The 25684-nt window shown below is 37.8% G+C and overlaps 1 protein-coding gene across 7 annotated transcripts in view; it reads right to left on the bottom strand.

The window, feature by feature from the left end:
- LOC136884042 (serine-arginine protein 55) overlaps positions 1-25684 on the bottom strand; it is a 190094-nt gene that overhangs the window by 151404 nt on the left and 13006 nt on the right. For 5 of the 7 annotated variants that reach the window (XM_067156065.2, XM_067156068.2, XM_067156061.2 and 2 more), the window contains exon 2: positions 13063-13189. In XM_067156065.2, the coding sequence (XP_067012166.1) occupies positions 13063-13188 (126 nt within the window). In that variant the 5' untranslated portion in view covers position 13189. Of the gene's footprint in view, positions 1-13062; positions 13190-13231; positions 13356-25684 lie in introns of all 7 variants that reach the window. The other 2 variants (XM_067156066.2, XM_067156063.2) reach the window with 1 other exon arrangement.

Below are 25684 nucleotides of genomic sequence, written 5' to 3'. Positions count from 1 at the left end.
ATAATAGTATTAAAAAAAATCTCTGGCTGTCATGAAAGCAGCGATGTGTATACGGCACATTCTCATACCTGCCAACTTTTGAAAAGGGTTTTAACCCAGGAGAACTCGCACTGATATTTTTTCACCAGAACTCGCGCACAGCCTTTTCGACCGCACAGAATCCATCGGCCATTATTTAATGCACAAATTATTTTTTTTTACACAATACAACGAAATGTCATATCATAGCTTTATTACACAAATGAATGTCTAATCAGCTGAGAAAATATTCTACAAGACATAAAATATATATTCATCAATTGTGAGATATTCACTAAGTGAATAATATTTCAGGCATCTGGTGACAAAATCCTCAAAGATCTTCCTGATGTGAGTTACATGATCAACTATCACCCTATTACCTCGATCATTTATATCATCAAACCTGAGTGCACGTAAGATAAACTGAAATCGTGTTCTGGACATTGTTAGGCGAAAAGCTTCAACACCCGTCCCATCTGCAGCACATAAGTCCTTCAAGTTCAAATGTCTTGATTTGACTACACCTGCCAAATAAAGAAGGCCAATCACAGGCTTTAGTTCTACAATATTTGTATTGGCAGCATCACGGGGCCGGTTCTAGTTAGTCCGATTTTTGTCAATCCATACATTAGTATATGCTACAACTTCCTCCAGTACACCGTCAACAGCTCTTCAGGTAGATGACACTTTGGCTGCAAATCAAGTAGCTGCAAGTGATATAATTCATACATATATATAATATAAAATAATACACACTGCAAATCACATGCTAGCTCGACTTTAAAGTCACAGTTTTGGCCTTTTTAGCTTCCTGCAAAAAGCCTTGAGAATTTCTTTTGTAATAACAAAGACCAGAGATTCATTAGACATGGATGATCTGAACTCTGTTCTATTTTTCCACACAAGGCTGAAAACACCTTCACATTCTGCATTGCTATGGGGTATTGTGAGAATAGAGCCTTACTCTAGAAATTTGGTTATAAAGTCCATCGGCTCCATGGAATTCTCGATATTTGTGCCGAACTGGAATCACTTGCAGCATCTTGATTTGCAGCCAAAGTGTCATCTACCTGAAGAGCTGTCAACTGCCTCTGAAGCTCACTCACCACCTCATCTGCAGTTTCATTCTATTCCTTGCACAACATGACAGGAAACTTTTCCAAGAAAAAACAAATGAAATAAAACTGTGCATCTTCAATTTTGTCTAACCTAGCAACTTGAGCATGCTTTAACACATCATCCTTGAGTATTATTTATTTATTTAGCATATGGCTAGAGATACAGCGTCTATTATTGTAAGATGTACACTATATATGTATGTCCAAATTGTTTATATAGTCTACAGCCTCTGGAGTCGCAAAAGCAAAGACACTAGCACTGCCATTGTATTTTCTATTCCTGCTATCTTTGATGATGTGCTTCACTGTCTGTTGTGTAGCGCCATAGTCACAATCAGGCGATGGGATTCTGTTTAACTTGTAATGGAAGGCTGCACAGTTTCCGGTGTTTTATTCGGATCCTGTTCAGTGTGGACCGTAGTCTACGAAGGAGGTTGAAACCAGGTGGTGGCGTCTTCTTCACAGAAGGAATTGTCCGGCAGTATTTGTCGTCGAGTCTCTTCTGCCATTCAGCGGAAGTTTGGTAGTTGCTGTTCCACAAATTCATGGCATCTCTAGTTGGTGGTTTTCTCGAACGCAGACGATTAATATTCGCATCGCCGATGTCATTATGTATCAGGAGTTCTGGGTTATTCACTATTTTACTTAATTCTCTTAGGAGAGCATCTTCACGTCTGAGATCTGGAGGAGGGACATGACTTAACACTGGTAGCCACTGCGTGGGAGTAAATTTGATTGTGCCAGTGATGAGATGCATTGTAGTGTTCAGCTGGGTATCTATGATGTTTGTGTGGGCACTATTTAGCCAAACAGCCGTGCAGTATTCAGCAGTCGAGTACACCAACCCTAAAGCTGAACATCTCAGAGTTGCAGCTGCCGATTCCCAAGCTGTTCCACATAGCTTATGAATTACATTGTTGCGAGTTTTTACTTTGGCAGAGACATTCAGAAGGTGTTCATAAGACAGTGTTCTATCCAGTGTGACTCCTAGGTATTTAGGGTACCTATTATGTCTCAATTTCTGGTTGTCCATGTACACATTTAACTCCCTTGAGTGGAAACTTGTTGATGTAGTCACAGGCAGTACAAAAGTAGTTTCTCACTGATGAAAAGAAAAGGAATTTATCTGTATCATGGAGATCATGCACCATGGTCAAAGTCAATGCCAATAACTACCTCATCACCACTTCTTTGATTTTGAATCAAGTTGTACCCCAAGCAATGAGGAGCTTTTGACAATTTTGCACTTAAACTTTGTGCACAACTGCTTTAGCAAATCCTTTAGAATTTTTAATAAAAAGTGAACTAGTGGAGAAGAAGCCTGAAGGGCAACACTTAATTTGTCAAATAGAGGAATAGTCACATGAAGTAAAGTGCAACAGGCCTTGTTCAAGTATGAAGACAGGAACATAAAAACAATTTTTCCTCACATATTGTAGCAGTAGTCATACTTTTTAGGATGGGTTTGTCACATTTGGAAGAATGTGCTATTTCCTTAGGGGCATGTGTAGTTAGCAGAATCAAGAATACTCTTCTTCTGATACTCTTTGGATCCACTTTGTTCAACTCGAGGTATTTTGTCTTTGCCTCTTTATGTGCAACTTCTGACATTTCTCAAGGCGTTCTTTTCGTTTGACACTCTTCTCTAAGAAACAAAATATATCAACAAGGATCTCATCCACTTTAAGTAGTAATCTTCCAGCACTTTTTTCTTCAGCTGCTAGATTAATCAGGTGACAAATGCAACCTATGATGGCAATACCTGGTTGAACTTCCTTTAGAATGGCTCAAACCCCAGTTTTGTGTCCTATCATAACAGGAGTATTGTCAGAGCAGAAAGCTGCACAGTTTTCAATTTGTATCTTATAACAATTCAGCTGTGATAACATCAGGTTAGCTATGTTTCACCCTGTTGAGTCCCGATCTAATGCTGGCATGGATAGCACAGTGCTCACTACTTTTTCCCACGGAATATCATAGAATGTAACAACAGGATACGACTTGGCATTCGTATCATTACTTCCATCCGTTGCCAAAGAAAACAGTCCTTCTGAAGGCACTGAAGAACATCAGATGATGAATTTTTTGCCATTTTATTTACAGTGCATGTAGTTTTCATGCGACCATAGCTATATTTCTTTGCAACTTCTGATGTGGGGAGCGTCTTACAGCACTAGCATGATCAGCCGCACTTAAGGGCACATTGTGTTCCACCAAACAAAGGGTAAACAGACACTCAGGCTTAATTTCGTCACTCTCAAAGTTTCCAGACTTGGCAAAAAAGGTGTTGATTTTCTTGTTATCTTCCTTCAATTTAACATAACTTATGTGTTTACAGCACCCCACAGGATTACTTAAATCGTTTCTTCCACCATGTAAATTATTAATATCATACCCACATACCGTGCAAAAGGCAAATTTTTCTCCCTTCTTGATTTTAGTATGCACAGAAAATCAACAGAATATAATTCTTTAAATGTCTGGGCGTACTGCTTCTTGTTGGATTTATTCATGAATCCTACAATAGGATTATGGTGCATGAAAATGTCCGAGAACATATGTCTCAATATCCACTGAAACATCGAAAAGAACCTGGATCACTGAACGTCACATAAAATTATAACAAACACTCTAGCCAGTCAAACACTACATTAAAACATGTCAAAGCACAGACAGTTTTTTTTTCGCTATTGGCTTTACGTCGCACCGACACAGATAGGTCTTACGGCGACGATGGGACAGGAAAGGGCTAGGACTGGGAAGGAAGCGGCCGTGGCCTTAATTAAGGTACAGCCCCAGCATTTGCCTGGCGTGAAAATGGGAAACCACGGAAAACCATATTCAGGGCTGCCGACAGTGGGGTTCGAACCCACTATCTCCCGATTACTGGATACTGGCCGCACTTAAGCGACTGCAGCTATCGAGCTCGGTACAGACAGTTTTAAACCATTAAATGAACAAGACGCCAACCTCGTGAACAAAGAATATGCCCATGTTAAAAAAAACACACACACAAGTGGAACAAGTGTAATTAGTCCAAGGAACACAGGAAAATGCGAAGTACGAAGTTATAACACAAAAACTCCAACACTTCATTAAAATATGTCACAACGTTAAAGGCCAAAACATTCAAGGAACGCCAACTTTGTGATCACAATTACTTATTCAATTATATTGAATTTTATAACATGTATCTATATATACCTACATTCCCGCAGCCGAAGCAAATAGTGGATCTTTAAGCTATTCTTCATTTTATGTTGGCGTTTGAAACCACATTGCCTGATGTTGAATATATCGCGCTGATCACCGGGAGCTGGCAAGTTACTTCAATTGATCTACTCATCTTCAGCAAGACTATGGATCTTCATATATGTTTGATTGTGTTACGACTTTGTGCCTAACAGTGTATACAAGCTGGCTCATTTAACCGTTCTCTGCTTTTCATAAACATTATAAGACTTTGCCTAACACTGTGTGTGCCATACTGCCGCTCAGAAAATTACGCAGTTTCTTTTAAGTGACTTACGTTTTACTTCTTCTGAATTTTACAGTGTCTATCCCCGTCACTTTTTATATCGCCTCTTCTACTAATCCGGAGGGAACTTGATCTTTTATTTTCTTTTTCCTATGCATTGTTTTTCATGTTTGAATTGGCTGATGATGACTTGGACTAGGGTCGAAACCGGTACCACTTCTAGTTATTATTAAATAAGAATGTAATCACTGCATTTCTTATTCTTTGGTATTGAATAGGTTGAACGTCTTTACTTATTATTTCAATTTTAACAAAGAACACCACTCACGTGGCCAAAGAGGAACATGGATTAAATCATAAGCTAACGGAGCGGAACAAAGAATTTGCGGAACAGAGCCTTTTGACACGTAAGATTCATCACAAGGAAGTACTGTTATCCCGGATTTAAATTCAATTTCAATGACACAAACATCAAACGGTTAAAAATACCTATCATATCAAAGAATGAGTTATCGACTATCGTGGACTTGACCTTGACCCACGCAAACGATTGTACGGAAGTGAGGGTGATTATAGAATGTTAACAATTAAAATTTTGTCCGCTAAGTTGTAAAATGACACTGCCCATCCGTAAAACAAAACCGTAAAATGCTGCAATTTCCGTCAATTTTACGGATAACCGTAAAAGCTGGCAGGTATGCATTGTGTATTCTTCCTTGAGAATTGCTATGAAAGCTGCAGAACTTTTATGCTTTGTGTGTCCAACTGCTCTTGCTTTGTGCATTGCCCAAACTTTCAGGTGACAATAATGGACACATTTTCCCGCATTCCTTAATGTGTTAAATTGGGACAGAATGTGTTATTTTCTCGCCAGTTCTTTGATTCCATTTCCTCAAAATTGTTGTTCATAGTCTTTTTTCCTACACATAATCAAATATTACTTTGATGTGCTTTTTATAGAGGAATGTCTCTTCAATAACTAGCTGTAGGTTGAAACTTTACATGGAGTCGTACAATAATCATAAATGTTCAAGACGTTCAAACGAAACTTTAGCTAAAATACTAATGGTATTAGATTCCTTTTCTGGCAAAGGATCATAGTCACTAGCACTGTTAGCTTCTCTTTGAGGAGTACTGTTACCAACACTGACACTAGCACTACAATCTTTATCAGTACTGATCGTGTTATTGTCCATAGTCTTTTTCTTGGTCTACTAACGTATGTAATGTACTTTCAGCTGAGTAATCAAATAAATTTTCATGTTTCTGAATAATCAAATCCACCAAAAACTTTGCGAAAGTGTCATCATTCTGTCCTACATAGTCTTCCGTTGGATAACACCTTCAGGTGGATGTCACAATATTTAGAAAGTTCAAAACATGAATGGACCCCTTCATTTTTGCTATATTTGTATGAAAATACCAACACGCATAGTAAACACGTCAACTCCTTTCGGATGTAACTGATTGAGTGGCGCTCTAACTCCCCCTCCTCCAAACGTGCAAGCACTGTCCTGTACAAACTAAGCAGAACACAATCGAATGGCTTCGAAGGCTTGGTTAGAATTGCGAGATGGGTCTGTGTACAAATTTTTAAACCCAAATTCTTGTTTGAGCCAAGAGACATCCCTCATTAGTATTATCACTGTTATTTTGTCGCTGCTGCTTTTATTATTTCTCCTATCACAATTCTTGTTAAAAGCTATGCAAGAAAATTCTTGTAAGATACTATTTTCGGTCATATACGATAACCTAAAGATAATCGTGTTATCAGGGCAACATTTGCACTTTTTGCATTAGAACTTAGTGAATCCCACAGGAGGTAATCTCTGACATAAAAGGTCTGGAATGTGAGTTGGGATATCCTTATATGTAGTCAATTCTCTACATTTACACACCGTGTCTGTCACTTATCTGTCATTTATCACTGAAAATAACATCTTACAAGAACTCTCTAATTCAAATAATAATAAAATTACCGGTATAATAGGCAGACCATTAAATGCTCCTTAAGAACCCGTGCATAGTTTCTTTAAAAAAAACTATAATACGAGAAATAATAATAATAATAGCAGCATATCACTGACCTGACCAGAATGGGGGGCATGAAGTAATAAGAGGGTCAACGGACTGGCAGCCGGTTGGATTCGAGCCAACAAATGAGCAACGGTTGTTCAAATGCCTCAAATTGTGTGCTGGAGTGGCGACAAAGCAGGATTTCACTAAGATAAGGTCCATATTTCAAATTCATAGGTGTTTAGACAGAAACAAATATTTCCAAATATTGCATAACTTGATAGAATCTGATGGACGTTCTATTAGGTCATCCATCGGCCCCTAATGGTACTAATGAAGCGCAATGATATCATCAAATTCTAAAATCCATCCAGTGACTACAAATAAAAAATACGGCGATGAAAAATGGTTATGAAGTTAAAACAATGGGTGGATTCGAGCAACAATGCCCCACCATCCCATAAAGTAACTTAAAACAATGGTATAAACAGAACAAGAAACTGCTTCCAAAACAAAATCCTATATCAATGATGTTTGTCCAAAGGTCTCCAAAATCCAGATCACCGGCCCCTTATAATGGTACTTATCATGGGTAATATAGATGCATGGTGTTCCTCATATCGCGGTACTAATCACAGGTAATGTAAACCCATGGTGCTCCTCTCCCAGTTATACTAATCACAGACCAGGGTGTTCCTCACATAGTACTAATAATCGCAGGTAACATCGATCCACGGTGTTCCTCATGTCATCGTACTAACCATAGGTAATGTAACCCCCCCACCTAATGATACCAATCACAGACCCAGCGTGTTCCTCATGTAGTGACACTAATCACAGATAACATCAACTCATGGTGCTCCTCATGTATTGGTACTAATCACAGGTAATCGCATGGTTCCGAAAACATCATCCCTTGGTCACCCCTTACAACAGGCAGGGGATACTGTGGGTGTGTTTATCTGCATCACCCACCCATTCCTTGTTTTAATAATGTGTATTTTTACTCCTTGTTTAACAGTGTATTCTTTTTACAGGTATGTTATAGTGTAATATTTATCCTGAACTTGTGTTCGACAGACTGAAAAGCTTTAAAATTATACTGCAGTAGATTTTGCTGGGCTTTGCGCGTGCACACACAAAATTTCCTTTTATTATGATAGAAGCATGTTGCTAGCTTTATTGTAGTGGAATCCTAACATAGTCCTTTTGATATTTCAATATTTAACAGCAGTTTTCATTTCTGTTTGCACATAGTAACAATAATCTCTCTATGTACTCTTATTTTAGTGGGTATAAATACATTTCTTCCTCAACTAAAGTACAGGGCAGAGGGTAGACAAAAGGAAGGGAAAGGAAAGGGAGTAGTGGAAAGTGGGTGGGGTAATGCATTAAGGGGAAGGAAAGTAAGAGCTAAGGGTTCTCATCAGGGAGTTCAGGAAAGGTATCCGTGAGGAATTTGCACGAGTCTAAAGGTAGAACAACAGCCGGAAGATGGGAAACGTGGAAACATTACAATCAAGAACGAGGAAAACTATAAAAAGAAGGAAAACTTAGCACAAATGGAAAGAGGGAGGTAAAATATAGTCGTGAGAAGAGAGGAGGAAGTAGGTTATGCAGCCGAAACGAGGGGAAGAGATCTAATTAGGTGGGTGAGGTTGAGCCTCTGGTCATACACAACTCTACTGTTAAGCACATGGGAAAAGTGTTTGGAGGAAAGGGAACTAGGGTAATGATATTCACAAATAGGTTCAGCAGATGTTGAGGAAAATAGAACAGAAGAATGAGGGTAAGAAAAAGGTGGTCATTTTCCACATTGATACAAACAACATGAGGAATAATGTAGGTAGTAATGTGGTTGATATGTATGGGATATGGTTATGACAGCAAATAATGGCTCAGAAGTGATCTTTTTTCTCATGGAACTGGAGTATTTATCATAGACAGGACAGGAATTGTAGAATTTTTCAAGTAAAAATAAAAGAAGATAAAAGGCATAAAATTCTCGGTGTAAAGCTCATCTCTAAAGACGATAGACAACTTCATGCATTTCATGAGTACAGGCCTGGAAAGGATTGAACATACATTGATGCGGAATTATTTGGTAAGATAATCAGCTGTGTGGAAAATGACGTAGAAAGGAACTTAGTGGGTGTTCTTAATTTAACGTATGTTAACTGGGAAGGTAATGAGAATGACAGAAAGCATGGACAACAAATGGTAAATAAGGTAATTTGGGAAGGAAAGTTGAATCAGAAACTGATGAAATCAACTAGATGGGTAAATATTCTATACATGGCACAGATAAAAAAGAAAAACTGATCATTGGTATAAGCAACCAGGAAGCTGTCACAGTTAAAAACAAAGCAAAATTTTGTTAATTAAATTATATGTAAAGGGAAGATTGTAAATGTAGAACTATTAGGCAAAACCATTCTTGTACTAATATTATTCAATTTAAAAACACACAATACAATTTAATTTTCTCTGTAATAATTACCTACCTGCTTAACTCCTTTGCAGATGATTGGGTCAATCTGATGTACAATTTCTGAAACTTCTGACACACAATCCCAAGTTTACAACCCCAATCTAGATTTTTGAACTACCGAGCATACAAAGTGGCATCCCATGTTAGAATTTGTGATACATTAAAGACTTCTTTAATGCATTCTGCCCCACTCAATACAACTAGTTTAGGAAACACCGGTAAGGATTTGCTTTGCATTGCAAAGATTTTTTTAAACTGTAACTTTTAGGGTACTACAAGCCTTGGGCGTGATCAATGATTTTGTTATTTCTTGCATTGTCATCAGTAACATGGGAAAATGTGAAAAGGAGATCCATGTAGAGTAACTAAGATCTGGCAGAATCATGCAATACAAACAACTAAAATGTATTGTTGGATCAATGCAGTTCTCAATTTTTTCTTGTAAGGCTGCATCCATCATAGAAGAACTAACCATCATAAAATGACTCTATGAGAGTTAAAGATCACGGTGGTTCTTCCTGGGGACATGTTTTGAAGAGGGAAGGGTAAATTTGGAAAAAAATGTTTAATAGGACGAAATAGAAGGCAAAAGACCTGGAGGATGAACAGCGAGTAGATGGTTCGATCAAACAGACCACTCTCAATGGCGATGTCTTGTCAGAATGCAATATCAAGTGAACTGAGGTCACAATGACTGATAATGATCTATACGTGTTAGGGAAGGTGAAAAACTGACGGATGAGTTATTTTGGCCTAATATTTCATATATCTAATACTGAATAATTCACATCATCTTCGCAGACATTTATCTAAAATAATTAATCTTTGACAGTAATTACGTACTATCGACGAGCATTCCATAATTTATAATCCTCTCCTCATATTTATTATATATTATACATTATTATACTACTCAAGATTATGATCCCAAACAAGATGATTGCTCTAACGGAAGGATTACTTACCATCAATTTAGAAGAACCAGATACACCCAACAGACTTACTGGAGACCTAAATACCAAAACTGCCAATTCCACAGCTAGCAAGGTAAACCAGAAACAAGACCAAATAAGGGCAAGTCTTATGTCTGCAATGCATTCTCATCTCTCAGAACAGTACTACTTCACCATAATAGGCAATTTAGTAAGTGCAGATTGTTTTCCTTCTCTTTCTGTGGCGCAAATAAATTTTTATCAGTCACTAATTTTCAAAAACAAGATCAAAGGAAGGAAATATAATAAACATTCATTACTTCCTTAAATCTACTACATGCAAACATCTAACAGTATGATGCAGGCACTTTGAGAAATCACCAATATTACAGCATGAAAAAGACCTTCCATAGTTCTCAGGAATAAGGACCTACAAATTGTACTACATAATCTACATACTCACTCAAACACACAATCATGCAAAGTTCCTTGCATTGTAAATCATGCACGACAGCAGTCTGTAATTAGAAGCCTTAATGACTCACTTTTAAGTACAGATACTGCAGCCCAACAATACTATCAAAAGATCACAACGTTTGTCAACATACCATGAAATCAGTTTTAAATATCCTAAAATTAAAAATTTCCTCGATATTTTTCTCATAAAAACAAAAAATTGGCATCATCTGAATTTGGTCATGGGTTCAAAAATGTTTGAAGTAGTAGATCGTTTCTCATGGCGCATTTATATTTCCAGTTTTCCCAAAAAGAAACAAGGACAAACCACTCACAATTAGCAATAACCACCCTGAAAAACTTGCTTCCTCACCAACTACCAATACAGAAAAATACTAGTCTGGTTTGGGGGGGGGGGTTGTTAGAAGGCTACACAAAAAGAGCTCCACATTCCTTTGCTGGCTATAGAACACGTACATGAAAAATCCCAAAACAATAAACTTTCTTAGATAGTATACTTTGTTCCATCAGAACTAAAAGGATTTTTTTTTTTTTTTTTTTTACAGGTATCATGATCCATTACACGAGTACATGACCTCATAAAACACAAATCCTACAAGACAAGTTTATCCAGCAGAGAATGCTCTTTTATACATATATTAATATTTAATGAAGGCTCATATCAGAGGCAGTATAATCCCTCCCCAGCAATTCCTTTAATTTCACTCCATAGGTTGAACAAATGTTTTTAGATAAGTGTGTATGAAAAGATTATCTCCAAATTTATTCCTACCAGACAATACCAAAGGATCTGAGTATCCTAGGTTCGGTGTAGATCTTCCACAAATGTCACCAGTGCACAGTAAGGTGAAAAACTCACATACATGATTAAGTGGTCAAGCTAAAGATCATCGGTGACGATGGATAAAATGGCATATAACAACACTGACGTGGGATAGAAAATATGAATGGTTCTGGAGCAGAGAAAACCACAGCCAAATTAGAGAGCCCAGAGACCAGTGACAACTGAAAGACCTTGCTCTAGGTCTAATCACCCAAGTAGCTGCAAGGGGAAGTCTTGTACAAGTCTGGTACTGATCACTTAATACTGTTTTGTAGTCTTCCTTCTGATGAGCACAATGGTAATTCAAGACTATTCACATCAACATGTCTGCAGAAATGGAAGCTAACTACTTCTGTTTCAACAATATGTTGAAGGTGGTAGGGGGTAATTATGTGGAGCTTAATGTCAACAGGCCAATAAAGAGAAGAGTAGTGCCATGGTAAGCATGAAAATAGCATGAAAATAGAACACACTAGCACTTGTGGTTTTAGAGTTCTGCAATACAGAGAGAATAATGATTAGTGAACAAGCGTTTGATAAACTGCAACATCGAAAACTGTGTAAGTCTTTTAGAAAACCATCCATATCATAGCCACCTAAACTAAAACAAAAGAGTTGCAGTTACACTTCACTAGCAGGGACAGATTTTTAGAAGAGAAAAACATGCAAAAATTATGTGGAAAAAATACCTGAAGTACCTGAGAGGAGAGAGATCCTTCCTTTATGCTTGCCACGGATCCACCAACCCACCCCTAGGAGTATTCTTACTTATACAAAAAATTTAAACAGACACTATGTCAACTTTGAAATGCGACTATTTCCTGCATTCCTATTGGCTGGAAGGAGAGTTTCTATTGTCTCTAATGGAGCACACATCATGTGTAGCCCACTGCTGCAACATTAAATTTTCTGAACAGCGGTATAAGAAGTACACATAGCTAGGATGATTGCCAGTCTTTGGTAAAAGATGGCACATGAAGGAAAGGAAGAAGGTAGGCACGAGAAAGTAGAAATAATACTCATATCACCTATTTTGAAGCTATGAAGGAATTTGTAACAATTCACCATGTCACACCCCTCCAAAAAGGACACCTTCAACCCCTTGAACACAAAATACCCCAAACCCTCGTAAAAGATTGTGCACTTGTTTCTTGTTTCTATATGTATATTTACATAATTTCATTTGAAGAAAGTTTATACGGGGTCAAAAAAAAAACAAATGAGTGTTCAGTTCCTGTTCTCATAAGTGAGGCATTAACAACCGTATATACTGTAAATAAGCAATATATTTCTTGAACAATGATATATTTTCCCACCATTTGCCACTGCCCTCCGACAGTTTTTTAAAAGCAAAATGCTACATGAAATATATTATCGCATTAAAACAAAAATAAAGAGAATGAGAACACTAATCCTCAAACGAACACGCACTGCTCTTTGTAACTTGAAAATATACATGTGCCCAAATTCCACGATACATGTTCCACTCAGCTTGCAAAAATACTGCCGCTAGGATAATTTTAAGAAACAGTGGAAAATCCCAAATAAAACTGAAAAGGTAGCATACCTAGAATAAACTACGAAACATACCGATGTTGAAAACGAACTTTTCAACTATCTAAATCGCAAAGCTGAGTAAAACCTGCACATAATCACCAAGGTAATTGTATCACGATCTAATACTTGAACATGATGTTAGTACTTACACAAAAACCATAACCATTCTTGATGAGAACATCTCGAATTCGGCCGTAGCCTTTGAAAAACCTCTCAAGATCTCTCTCCGTGACTCCGTACGGAAGGCCTCCGACATACACCCTTGAACCTACCATGCTGCAAGGAACAAACATTTATTAGAAACATTTTGACACTTACCACGAAGGCAAAGCCATTCTTCATGCACACCTCCTTGATTCTACCATATTTCCGGAAGAACTTCTCAAGGTCACGCTCTCGAACCCGGTAAGTTAAGCCACCAACGAAAACTCGGGTGCCCATTCTTAAAGGAAATACAAAAGAGCCTTACAAATAACATTCTTACCTGGGGGAGGCAGTAAGCTAACACCAACAGGGAATCACAAGGGCTTCATAGATACACAAGTCATGGTCAATTTCCCACTTCATCTATGAGTTATACAAAGAAACAACAATATAACACACTTTTCCAATTCATGGACACAAAGTAGCCACATCAAACTCCACCAAAGACATGAAAACATTAGGCCAGTTAGACAGACAGGGGTGATTCTGGAAAATTAAGCGTTAATTTAAGCAGCTATTCAATCTGACCAAACATGAAAAATTTCATTGAGCAAACTAAATTATATGCCTAACTCATCTCACTTTTTACAACTCTGGCAAGGAAATATTTGGGAACAGGAAATTTAGGGGAAGAAAATTAGGACAAAATCTAGAATACAAAACTTGCGATATTCTTAGTCAAGATTCATTGGCTAGATTCATTTCACTGTTAACCCAAGTTCGCTGGAAACAACTAGTAAACATACTGAAATAGTTTACAATGAGGTTAACAGAAAATCTTAAATCAGAAGCGTGTAACAGTCATATATTCAGAACTACCCTACTTCTCTAGAGTAAAGAGTAGCTAAAATAGTGAACGTATACAATTCGATATTGCCACAGCAGATTTAAATGTTATTAATAACATTTGTGCAATTACTAGAACCAATTAAGTGGGTAAAAATAATGAGGGGTCTAGTATTCCTGAGAACAGTTAATTCACAAAATCAATACTGAAGTATGTAAAGAGAGAAATACAAAAAATCCCTCCTTCCGGTCCCATATAAGCAAAATATGTAGCTGAACAGGCACTATTCAGACACAAAATACATTACAGGGACATGAAGATACCCTCAACCACGCTTAATTACAACCAGAAGCTATAGAAACATACCAACAATTTGAACAGGTAAACAGAGCCGGCATATCCATACTGAAAACAGCTACAATACAGAAGTAAATGCAGGAGCAGCCAAGAGAAAGAATTTTAATGGGAGACTTTAACGTGTCTATAAAGGGGTCTTCTCCCTCTGCAGGAGTGTCAACTAACTGTGACACATATTTTACAGACAGCTTCATTCAAGATCTCGGATTGAAACATTTTAGTATGTACCCAACCTGTGAGCCCAAAACACTGGACCTCATGCTCTCCTCATCAGAACTTAAAACAATAACTCCAAGCACATTTTCCTTTGTTACTATGAGCTCCCTCGATACCATATTCTTTCTACACCCCCCCCCCCCCATTCTTCAAAGCATTACAGTAGGACAGCCTTCTGCCCTACCTACATCTGGTGCCATGCCAACTGGCCTGCAATTTGTTGTACCCTAGAATGTCTTCCCTGGAGCCTTCTCAAAACAGCTGCTCTTGATATATTCTACGACTGGCTACAAGCTACAATTAAAGAATTCATATCTGCACAACGGGCTATTACCAATAAATATTAACACCGACTTCTAAAAGATAACAGACTACACTAAATAATAAGAGCATTGCACCTCTTAAAACTATCCAAACCCACTCACTCTCAATATCTTCATTAACATCCGCCACCACGCGAGATTTATGATCGGAAGAGACTACAAGACTCACGTACATACAGTTACCGAAAATGTCTAGAGCAATCCGAAGTGGTACTGGAGTCTCAATACAGCGAGGACGGAATGGATTCCTAACAGTGTGAAGCACAACGATACAACAGCGGACAGCACTGATCGCAATGAACCCTTCAACAGGTATTCTTCTCAGACTTCTCCCAGCGCTCAAAAACCAACCACTCCCTCCCTTTGGTAGTTTCAAACAGAACTCTATCAAGTATAAATACCACACAACCTCCATCAACCTCTTCTTACCAATAAAGCTATCAGCCCTAACACTATAGGTCCTTTTTTTTTTTTTAGATAAAAACTGCCAACAGCCTTCACCAGGGTGCCTCCTAGTAACCAAAATGCTTTCCGTGGGATATTCCAGTTTCCAAAGCATTAAATTCAGTGGGACATGTTACAAAAGAGTGATGTTCGAATGTTTATCATGCTCTGAAATCATCGTCTTGAAATAAATGTATCATTACGTCAATCAAGCTATCATACAGTGCCAATGGGTGGAGTGGGTTATCAGTAGGGTTTCGGATTTCTTCTTTGTCTCTATTTTCTTGCATGACTGGATTTTGGTTTAAATCAGGTGAAAATCGTCACAATTAAGTGATTTTTATTTGTCATATAAATGCATATTTTGGCTATTTTTTGTCATATTTCGGCGGTCTGACGACAGATACAGCTGTGCAAATTCATCTTCAACTTATCGAATGTGAACTAGTGTTCACATAACTGATTCTTTGTACCACATCTGCAGTTAATACTGATGATGCTTGTTGTTTTAAGGGGCCTAACATCAAAGGTCATCGGCCCTGCAGTTACTACAAGTGGAACACCGTTTGTACAGAATGAAGGGCACAGCACTGCTCCTTTTACATGATTTAAATATGCACCAATAATTCTGTGACATAGAAAGGAGCTTCTCTTCTTACAGGAATGTGTTAAGTGATAATCAGAGGCCTTTGACGCCTGATGATTTGAAGATGAATCTTTTCAAACACTTCAGTTCCACCCGCGGAGAAGAATGAAAAAGGTATGTTAGTTTGCACTATAGACCCTGCCGCCCTACCATAATGTATTGAAAGACATCTACTTAATCGTTTCGTGGGGATCAATTTAAACTTTAACGTATTTAATAATATTAATGAAATCTGGGCTTGAACGTTCCAAAATATTTAAAAAATAGATTGATTTTTAGTTTTCTCGTATCCACACTGCCAAACAGTTTGTATCCGCCAAGACACTAATTTTGCAGATATCCGTGCAGGGCTCTATCCATCTGCTACCTTTACCTATTTGCCCCCTCCCCACTCCACCGACGTGAGTCAAGGTTAGGACAAACCACCATCCCACCATTTGTAGTAATGAGCTTGTGAAACTTGTATTATAAACAGTTTGATGTAGTTTATTGAGCTGTTTGTTGTGGTTGTTTTATGAATGATTCCTCAAATATGGAGCACAGAAGGTACTCGAGACCGGATGATATACAGTAACATTTTCTCTCCAGGAATTAGGTGAAGATGACCCTGGGGACGAGTCAAATCCAACACCACAACCAAAGCAAAATATTGTTGCTGGATGCACCACAAGCGCATAGACTCTCTTCATGGATGTATTTACCCTCAGAAACATACAGAAATATATATGAACACAGGCTAAAATGCAGCTACAAAGTCAAAAATAGTCTGCGACTATAAACGAACTTGATGCATTTCTAGGTATATGGTATGCTCGTGGGGGCAACTTGTGCGAGAACACTGGATTTGAAATCACTCTGGTCCAAAAAGTGGGGACTTGAATTGTCTAAGAATGCTATGTCCCAAGATCGTTTCATAGAAATTTTGAGATTCTTGAGATTCAATATCAGATCTTCATGGTCAGAAAAACTTAAAACCATTAAGGGCCATTTTCTCCAAATCGAGTTAAACCTAGTATAAATTAAACCGGTTTAACTTTAGTACCCCTAGTTTAAACCTGCGTCCATTTTCTCCTCCAATTTCTGACACTCGTTTAGTTTAAACGACAGCTCGCCCGTTTAAACTAATAATGTCAAGTCTGTACTAGCGTTGGCTGCACTGGAAGAATAGTCTAAGGCATGGTCGATTGAAATTGGCCAATCACAGTCAAGTAATTCAGTGACCGACATTTTTGTATTAATATCAGCTGCTTGTGGCGAATTAATGTAATCGTTTGTAGTGAATAAAGTAGAAATGCAGCGGGATATTAGCTCTACTGATAAATAAATAGTTTACATTTGTGCGAAGTGTTGTGTCGTATAATTTTACCCATTGCTGTCTACAATTTCTTGGAACGCACTTCTATTTCTTATTTTTCTCTGTCATGCTTTAGGTCTACCGTGGGCCTAATATGTGTCTTTTGATGTCTGTATTGTCTTACGGAACACACGGGAACGTTGAGATATTAAAATCCTAGTCTTTCTGCAATACGGTATTCCTTTCCTCAGAAAATCAACATTTATGTGAATTTCAAGTAAACAAATTCCAAGCACGCTCGGGATCTATCTCCTATTAAAATCCTTCGCCCTCGGCCGGGATCAATCTCACAAACCTCGGATCCAGCAGACAGACCACTGAGGATGTATTATTTGGAGATGTATTACTTGATTCTATATTCGTTTATAACATAACCAAGTTCACGGTATGTCTTACTGTTTGCATAATACTCTTCTCCCTATAGCAATAATACTTCTATTGCTGGTTTGCTGGCAATAGTTACAATGAAACATTTTATTACTTTTCTGATCCTATAAATATATGATCTAGTGATTAGAAATTGTATACCACCACCTCCCCTACCGTGCCGGCCAACATTCTTATGGCAGAGGTGCCAACTGTTGAAGTGGATTATCAGTAATCACCCTCCGCACCCCAGAGAATTTTCTAGACAAGTCCAAAGCATGCTCTTCCCTTCTCAATAATGACACCTCCTTTGCCCTTCCCGACAGCAATCAGTTTAAAAGTATATCATATTACACAATAACATTTGCATACTACCTCTTAATTCAGGGATAAAACATTCCTTGATGGTTATGAATTTCATGTTTTTGGTCCGTATTGAACAATATATAAGTAATAATAATAATAATAACTTAAATGTTTCCACCTTTTCAATACAATATATTCACAAAATTACAAAATTATACGGTACTAGTTTCGACCCATCTAGGGGTCATCATCAGCCGTATTGGATCAAAGATCATTTGTGGCGAAATCCTAAGACAATATTATTTTAAAGAATAACAAGTGAAATGAGATGTTATGGTAATAGTTAATAATACAAGGAATATACATAATCAGAGGTTTTTAACAAAGAATAAAGTATAAATGGGGTGTTGTAAAAATTATAATCATGGAAATCAGTAAGTTCTTGTATTGAAATGAAATATGGCTTAGGAAGAGGGCTTAAGGTGGGGCTGAAGGGTGCGGGAGAAAGTGTAATTGTCTTGGAAAAGTACTTTTGATTAAATTTAGGATTGAGTTTAGGTTGGCTGCATTATTGTTTCTGAGGAAAGTGATAAATAGATCGAAGAGTATGTTGGGTTTCTCAGAGATTTCATTGAGGTTGTGACTGGCATTAAAGTATTGGTCTAGGTGTATGTAGTAATTTTCCATTATGTTCAGTAAAGGGCCCTTGTTTGCTAATACGAGGATGTCCATGTCTTGTTCAATATTGGTGAAATTATGGTTATAATCTTGCATGTGTTGGCCGATGGCTGAAAACTTGTTGTATTTTATTGCGTTAGTGTGCTCGTGGATCAAATGTACCACCTGTAAAAAAACCTACATCGGGCAAACCGGGAGAAACTTCATTATCAGATACCACGAGCACACTAACGCAATAAAATACAACAAGTTTTCAGCCATCGGCCAACACATGCAAGATTATAACCATAATTTCACCAATATTGAACAAGACATGGACATCCTCGTATTAGCAAACAAGGGCCCTTTACTGAACATAATGGAAAATTACTACATACACCTAGACCAATACTTTAATGCCAGTCACAACCTCAATGAAATCTCTGAGAAACCCAACATACTCTTCGATCTATTTATCACTTTCCTCAGAAACAATAATGCAGCCAACCTAAACTCAATCCTAAATTTAATCAAAAGTACTTTTCCAAGACAATTACACTTTCTCCCGCACCCTTCAGCCCCACCTTAAGCCCTCTTCCTAAGCCATATTTCATTTCAATACAAGAACTTACTGATTTCCATGATTATAATTTTTACAACACCCCATTTATACTTTATTCTTTGTTAAAAACCTCTGATTATGTATATTCCTTGTATTATTAACTATTACCATAACATCTCATTTCACTTGTTATTCTTTAAAATAATATTGTCTTAGGATTTCGCCACAAATGATCTTTGATCCAATACGGCTGATGATGACCCCTAGATGGGTCGAAACTAGTACCGTATAATTTTGTAATTTTGTGAATATAATGTATTGAAAAGGTGGAAACATTTAAGTTATTATTATTATTATTACTTAAAACATTCCTTGTAACTCGTTTCGCACCCAGCAGCTGCTTTTCAAGGTAAGTTTTCTTCAAGCATCCTTTACCCTCTGATCACATTTTCGTCTCCTGAACCATAAGCGATTCCAGTGTAAATGTCCTTAATGTAGGTCTCAATTCTTTCTATCAACTGTCCGGTACACTTAATATAGAAATACATTACTTAAGGATTTATAGCTGAGGAGAGCGTATGGGTAGCAAAAGGAAGTGACGATCGAATAAGTATCGTTGTCTCACAAACACTGAAACGAGAATTGAGCAGAAATGCCAAAGGATTTAACATTTTTCCTTCTTTTCTTTTTCCGTAGAAAATGATTTCGTGTGAATGTCAGCTTTTCCGTAATAATTTCCCCTTTGACCGTAATGCCGTAATCGTGAGGTGAAATCCGTAATAATTACGGACAATCCATAATAGTTGGTACCTGTGTTATGGTAAAAATGTTTTTGACGAACTGGATTCAAACTGTCTAATCACAGCTTTGGACGTTGCTGACTTAACGCTTTAACGATCACAGCCACCACACACCGCATAGGGAGCGGACGTATTACAGCTCTTATGTACGAATATTTTTATGCTTCACATTACAGTATTTATATCACCAATAGTATTTTATATAATATAAAAATACTGCAATTTAAGGCCTGTGGTCCCCGCTGTTAAAGAGAAAATTGCCTGCTGCATAATATCTTAAAGCAACCAAAAATCATTGCTTCTAGCGGAATAGCATTATTTCGTGCAGTTGACGTTTTACATGAATCCTTTGATACTAGACAATCCTTGCTGTTCGCTTATGAATTATAAATCCATCAAAATACTCCGTTACATCCGATTTTACAAGATTGTAGACTTTTGTTGCAATGTGGCTTCTTAACCTCACTTGAATATCAAAATTATTTCCTGTCTAACCAAAGACTTCAATAAATTCTTCCTTTTTTCTAATGCTAATACTACGTTCAAATTTTAGTAAGTTTTCTGTTCAAGTGCTGCAGTACTGGTATTCAAAACTAACCCTCCTACTAAGAAAATCACAGATACATTAATAAAATGTCAAGAAGGTTGAATATAAACATAAGTTTAAACCTACAATATAGTAGGTTTAACTTTGAACCAAGTTTAAACTTGAAACAAAGTTTAAACTAATATGGGGAAAATGAATGTTAGTTTAAACTCAGACTTTAACCAGATTAAAATAGACCTAGTAAAAAAACTCATTTGGGGAAAACGGCCCTTCATAGTTTAAGCCAACGTGGGGAAAATGAACGTCAGTTTAAACTCAGACTTAAACCAGATTAAAATAAACCTAGTTTAAACCAATTTGGAGAAAACGGCCCTTAGTTGCCATGATACCAGAAGTATGGGAAAGGTTTCTTTCAAACTGTCATATTTCCTATAAATCTGGAACTTTGATTACATTTGATGAGCAACTGTTCTCCAGCAAAACTCGCTATTACTTTTTGCAATTTATGGCATCAAAGCCCAACAAATACGGGCAAAGAATCAAAATACATCTTGAATGCATTACTTATCAAGGAAGGGATGAACAGCGCCCAGCAAATGTGCGTTTGGGTGTTTATGTTGTTGAGAATTTAACCCGCCCGTGGTCGCCAGGTTGAAAGTAACGAGAGTGGTCGAGCGTTGAGCAAAATGCTCACAGTATGATATGACGTGTTAACATAATAAATACCAACCGATTCCAAGCGTAAATGTATTAACACATTAAATGAACAAATGAATAAATCTCAAATGGTTATAAAGAACACAACAAATTACAAATAATATTACAAATAGTAATAAATTTCAAATGGTTAAAACTATATCTGGAAAAATCAATTCCCAACTTTCTAAAATATGTGTTCGTTTTTTGCAATGCCCTTTACACAAGGAGGATGGTCACTATATTTTCAGAACAAGTACGTGTGTGTAAATTTCTTCTTGGTGGATGTCTGCCCCACTTTGTCACCTTATCTTTCACTATATCAACACGAACTAAACATGAAATTCTCATTTACCTCAAACATATGTTGTTCGCCAGCTATAGATTTTTCTCCAGATACAGTCCGGACTGTTCAGTATCCATAATATGTTCACTGTGCTCATTTTCACAGTCAATGTGACTGTTTTCGCCCTCGAGTTGATCACTGGGAATTTCATCAAACCAAGCCCAATCCCTTTCTCCGATAAAAGTTTTGAATCCAGCCGCGGCTTGCAGTAAAACCCTGTGTTTTGAGTTATTTTGAGACCTCTAGTGCTTTCAATGGACACATCACTATAAACACCATATCCTAACTGACGTTTTTCTATCACAAATTTGTGGAGTCGTTCAATTTCCGGAAACACAGAACTCCGCCCGCGGAACGCTCTGCGACCGCCGTTACTTTTTAAGAGTTTTTCCTTCTTTCGTCAATCACGAATACACGATTCATCAATATCGTATTTTCCGCCAACAGCATGATTTCCTTATATTTCAGCTTCGCTTACAACTTTAAGTTACTCACGCACAGAAAATGACCGAAGATGCAGTTTTGAATCCATCGCTATCGAGACAGCACTTTCACGGCACGGATTTGGAACTTGAATGAGAGCGAGGTAGACTTCCATAACCAACAGACTCGACTAGCAAAGTACAATATCCCGCAAGATAAGCTATTTGCGCACCCAGCATGCCAGAAACACTTGTGAAACAAATTAGATCGACCATCCGCAGCAGGAGCTTTCATATTTCCACATATTTACCCATATCCTTTGATTTACCATATTCCATTACCTTACATTTCGCTTTCACATGCCACTGTAACCGTATTGAGAAAAAATAGATCTTGTTTTCCAGAACGCAACTAAAACACAATAAGACCTGAATGCCCATTTACTTGCGGTATATTGAGCAGGGTAACCGTATTCAAACCTATTTCTATACTCCATGTAAACGTAGTAAATATTTATGAGAATGAACGGCTTGAATACCACCCGCACCAAAGATTTAGAACCAATATTTTGGGGAAAAAAGTGCAGGTGGTATTCAGGATTATATGGTACGTAGGAAGCCAGCAAGAATAGTCAGAAGACTGCCATGTAATTATAATAATTTAATGAGAACAAGGCAATGACAAATTAATGAGGGAAAAGTATTATCGACAAACATTTAATTTTATAATTAACGTAAAGACCTGGAATCACATTTTTGTTAAAAGTGAATTCCAAGCTACACCACACTTGAACTAATTCAACAAAAGATACGTCGCACGCTTTGTGTGAGCGGTTAGCACACATGCCTACCCTTATAATTCCCCCTCCTTCGCAACTGCGTGCGCTCACCCTATCCGTCTCCCAAAGTACCACACGTCGCGTATGACTTGCACCATATCTACATGTCTCACTAGATCATTCCATTTGTGTTCAGTTTTAGATCAAAAGCTATATCATGATGTGAAGAATATTATCTGAAAATTTTTCCCTGCATTTTCCCATCCTCTTTTTTCCACTCTGCGTTCTTCTCACTAAATACTTCAACATGTTTCACCACAGGCTATTTTCCCAATATTTAAATCAGGCAACAAATGCAATGGCTCATATTACTATCCATTTCCTATTCTCCCCACACTATCCACTATCTTTGAAAAATTATACAATAGCATCTCCTGACATTTACCTCGCCCTATATCTCAACAAACCAGCATGCTTTCCTACCAAATAACTCCAGTCTAGGAAATCTAGCCACTCTGCACAGTTTTGCATCACATACCACTGCAGCTTAACACTAGGTTTACCGCAGCGGTCAAAATGACCGTTTTCAGTTTTGTTTTCTCTATCAATCTCGTTATACGGTTAGAACATGCAAACAAAACGATATTTAGTGTAATTTTCGGCACATAGCTTCAAAAACCCGTAACTCCTTTCTAGTTAGCGCTATGAGGTCATATACCTACTTTTACCGGGCGGTCATTTTGACCGATATTGCAGTAGCTACCCCATCAGACTTTTGTGGCATTCATTTAGAACGGGATATCACTCTAACAAGCAGTTACAGTGTACTTTATTACCGTAGTATAGGATAGAACTTTGTTGTGCTGCGATGGGACAGCCGATGGCTCTTTTCACACATGATACAAATACACTGACAGGAAAATATAGTCAGTATTAGTTCAGTAATGAAAGGTGTGCAATTGGAACGAGCAGTCAATTGTCGTGTTCACTCGTTACAAACATTCAAACTAGATTTCCCGATTGTAATTCCCTCGAAGAAGCATGTTCTCGCGTAGTCTGCAAATGGATGCCGAAATTCTGAAGCATAAGCATATAATTTCCCCATCACAATCGAGCGATGAAGCTGGGACTGATTTAGACCTCGATAATTGCAAAGACCTGTATAACTTGACAAACGGAAATAGTTCGGATAGTGATTCTAGTTGTGTCGAGCCGGCAGAATTTCCACGTGAACATGAAATCACACAGCAGCCTTTGACCTCAAAGGTTAGGGAACTACCCGCCAAATGGCGATGCACGCACACTAGCAAAGCAGCTGATGACAAAGGTAAGACTATTTGAAGTTAGTCATTTTGTAGTTACGTAATTCTGTGCACAGTGTAAGTAAGTTTGGTATTACATTTATCAGGTGAAGGAAACACTAAGGAAGATAATGAAATTACTAGCAAGGAGCACGATATAAACTACAGAAGGCCGAGCATACGCTGTGGTATGTCAACATATGGGCGTGGTCAGCATATGACGGTCGGCGAGGAAGAAGTCGCTTTGGATGGAACGGTGCGGACTCTTGTCGATCTACAAAGCCTACCAGGCCGTCGAGGACAGTAAAATATACTGAGGGAAGTCCAAGGTCCCACAGGATATGCAAAACGTCACATTGAAGGAACTTGTGCCACTACAACTTGTCGTCTTTTTATTGACGAATCCAAGCAGCGCCACATCGAATGATATACTGAGGGGAGCCCGCGAAGTTCTGAACAATCCTGAACGGACACTTTCTTCGGAAGAATTGGACGCTGTCATTGGTATTTTATACGCACGCAGAACATGGAGCTGAAATGAACGTTCTCGATCTGTGGTCACAAAAGTGAGGTCCTGGAATTTTCTTCCAAACTGTGGCACGAAACCGTTTCCTGGATATCATGAGGTTCCTTCGATTCGATGACAAATCTACCAGCAGGGATCACCTGAAAATTGATAGATTGGTGCTTGTACCTGTTGTGCGGGACAAATTTATATTTAATTTTACTATTTGCTTCAGACCAAGTGAGAACATTACCGTGGATGAACAGCTCTTTCCATCGAATGCTAGATACCCATTTATGCAGTATATGGCCAATAAACCAGAAAAGTTTGGTATGAAATTTTGGTTGGCTGTGGATGTGGGAGTCAAGTATGTTGTAAATGTTTTTTCTATCCTGGAAAAGATGAAACGTGACCCACTGATCAGACCCTAAGTGAACATGTAGTTCATGAGTTTTCATCAATCAGGGAAGAAGTGTGCAAAGAGAACGAGATAACTGAAAGGTGTGCAATCTCTAAAACAACTGGTCTGTTGTTAATTTCACTTCAAAGGTGACCAAACAAAGTGTGTGTGTGTTCAGTGCAACAAATTTGAAAAGCAGAAAGTGACATTCATGCATATATGTATATAATGTAAGGTAAAGTGTGTAAGAAGAACATTCTGCCTTACTAGTGTACCTATTTGTTTATTTATTTATTCATAATAGTGTTTTACAAGTCATGCATGATAATTAAATTATGGTCTATGATGTTTTTATACTAAATTCGAACCTATTTCAGACATCAATATCCTCAAGAAACGAATACCTGCCACTATCGGTCAAAATGACCGCTTCGGTAAAAGTAGGTAGAAAGAATGTCTGGTAATCCTAGTGTTAATCACGGCTGGATATCTGCTACGGAGACATTTTGAAAGCTTTCCATACCATACTCTGCAGCCCCATAAAATACCCAAACGATGTAATATTACATGACAGTCTGCTGACTTCCTACATAACTATTTGCGGAGAATGGTAATATCAGGCACATCATCCTCATGGTTACCAGTCACAACTGTTGTCACAAGGGAGTACTATTTTCCATGTTTATGGACGATCTGCCATCGAAACTAAACAGCAAATACCCTACTCTTTTCTCACTACTGAAAGATATTCAG

Source organism: Anabrus simplex, chromosome 12 (genome assembly GCF_040414725.1).
Source record: "Anabrus simplex isolate iqAnaSimp1 chromosome 12, ASM4041472v1, whole genome shotgun sequence".
NCBI classification, from domain to species: domain Eukaryota; kingdom Metazoa; phylum Arthropoda; class Insecta; order Orthoptera; family Tettigoniidae; genus Anabrus; species Anabrus simplex.
Note: the sequence above shows the minus strand (reverse complement) of the source record. Positions and strands in the feature narration are given on the sequence as shown.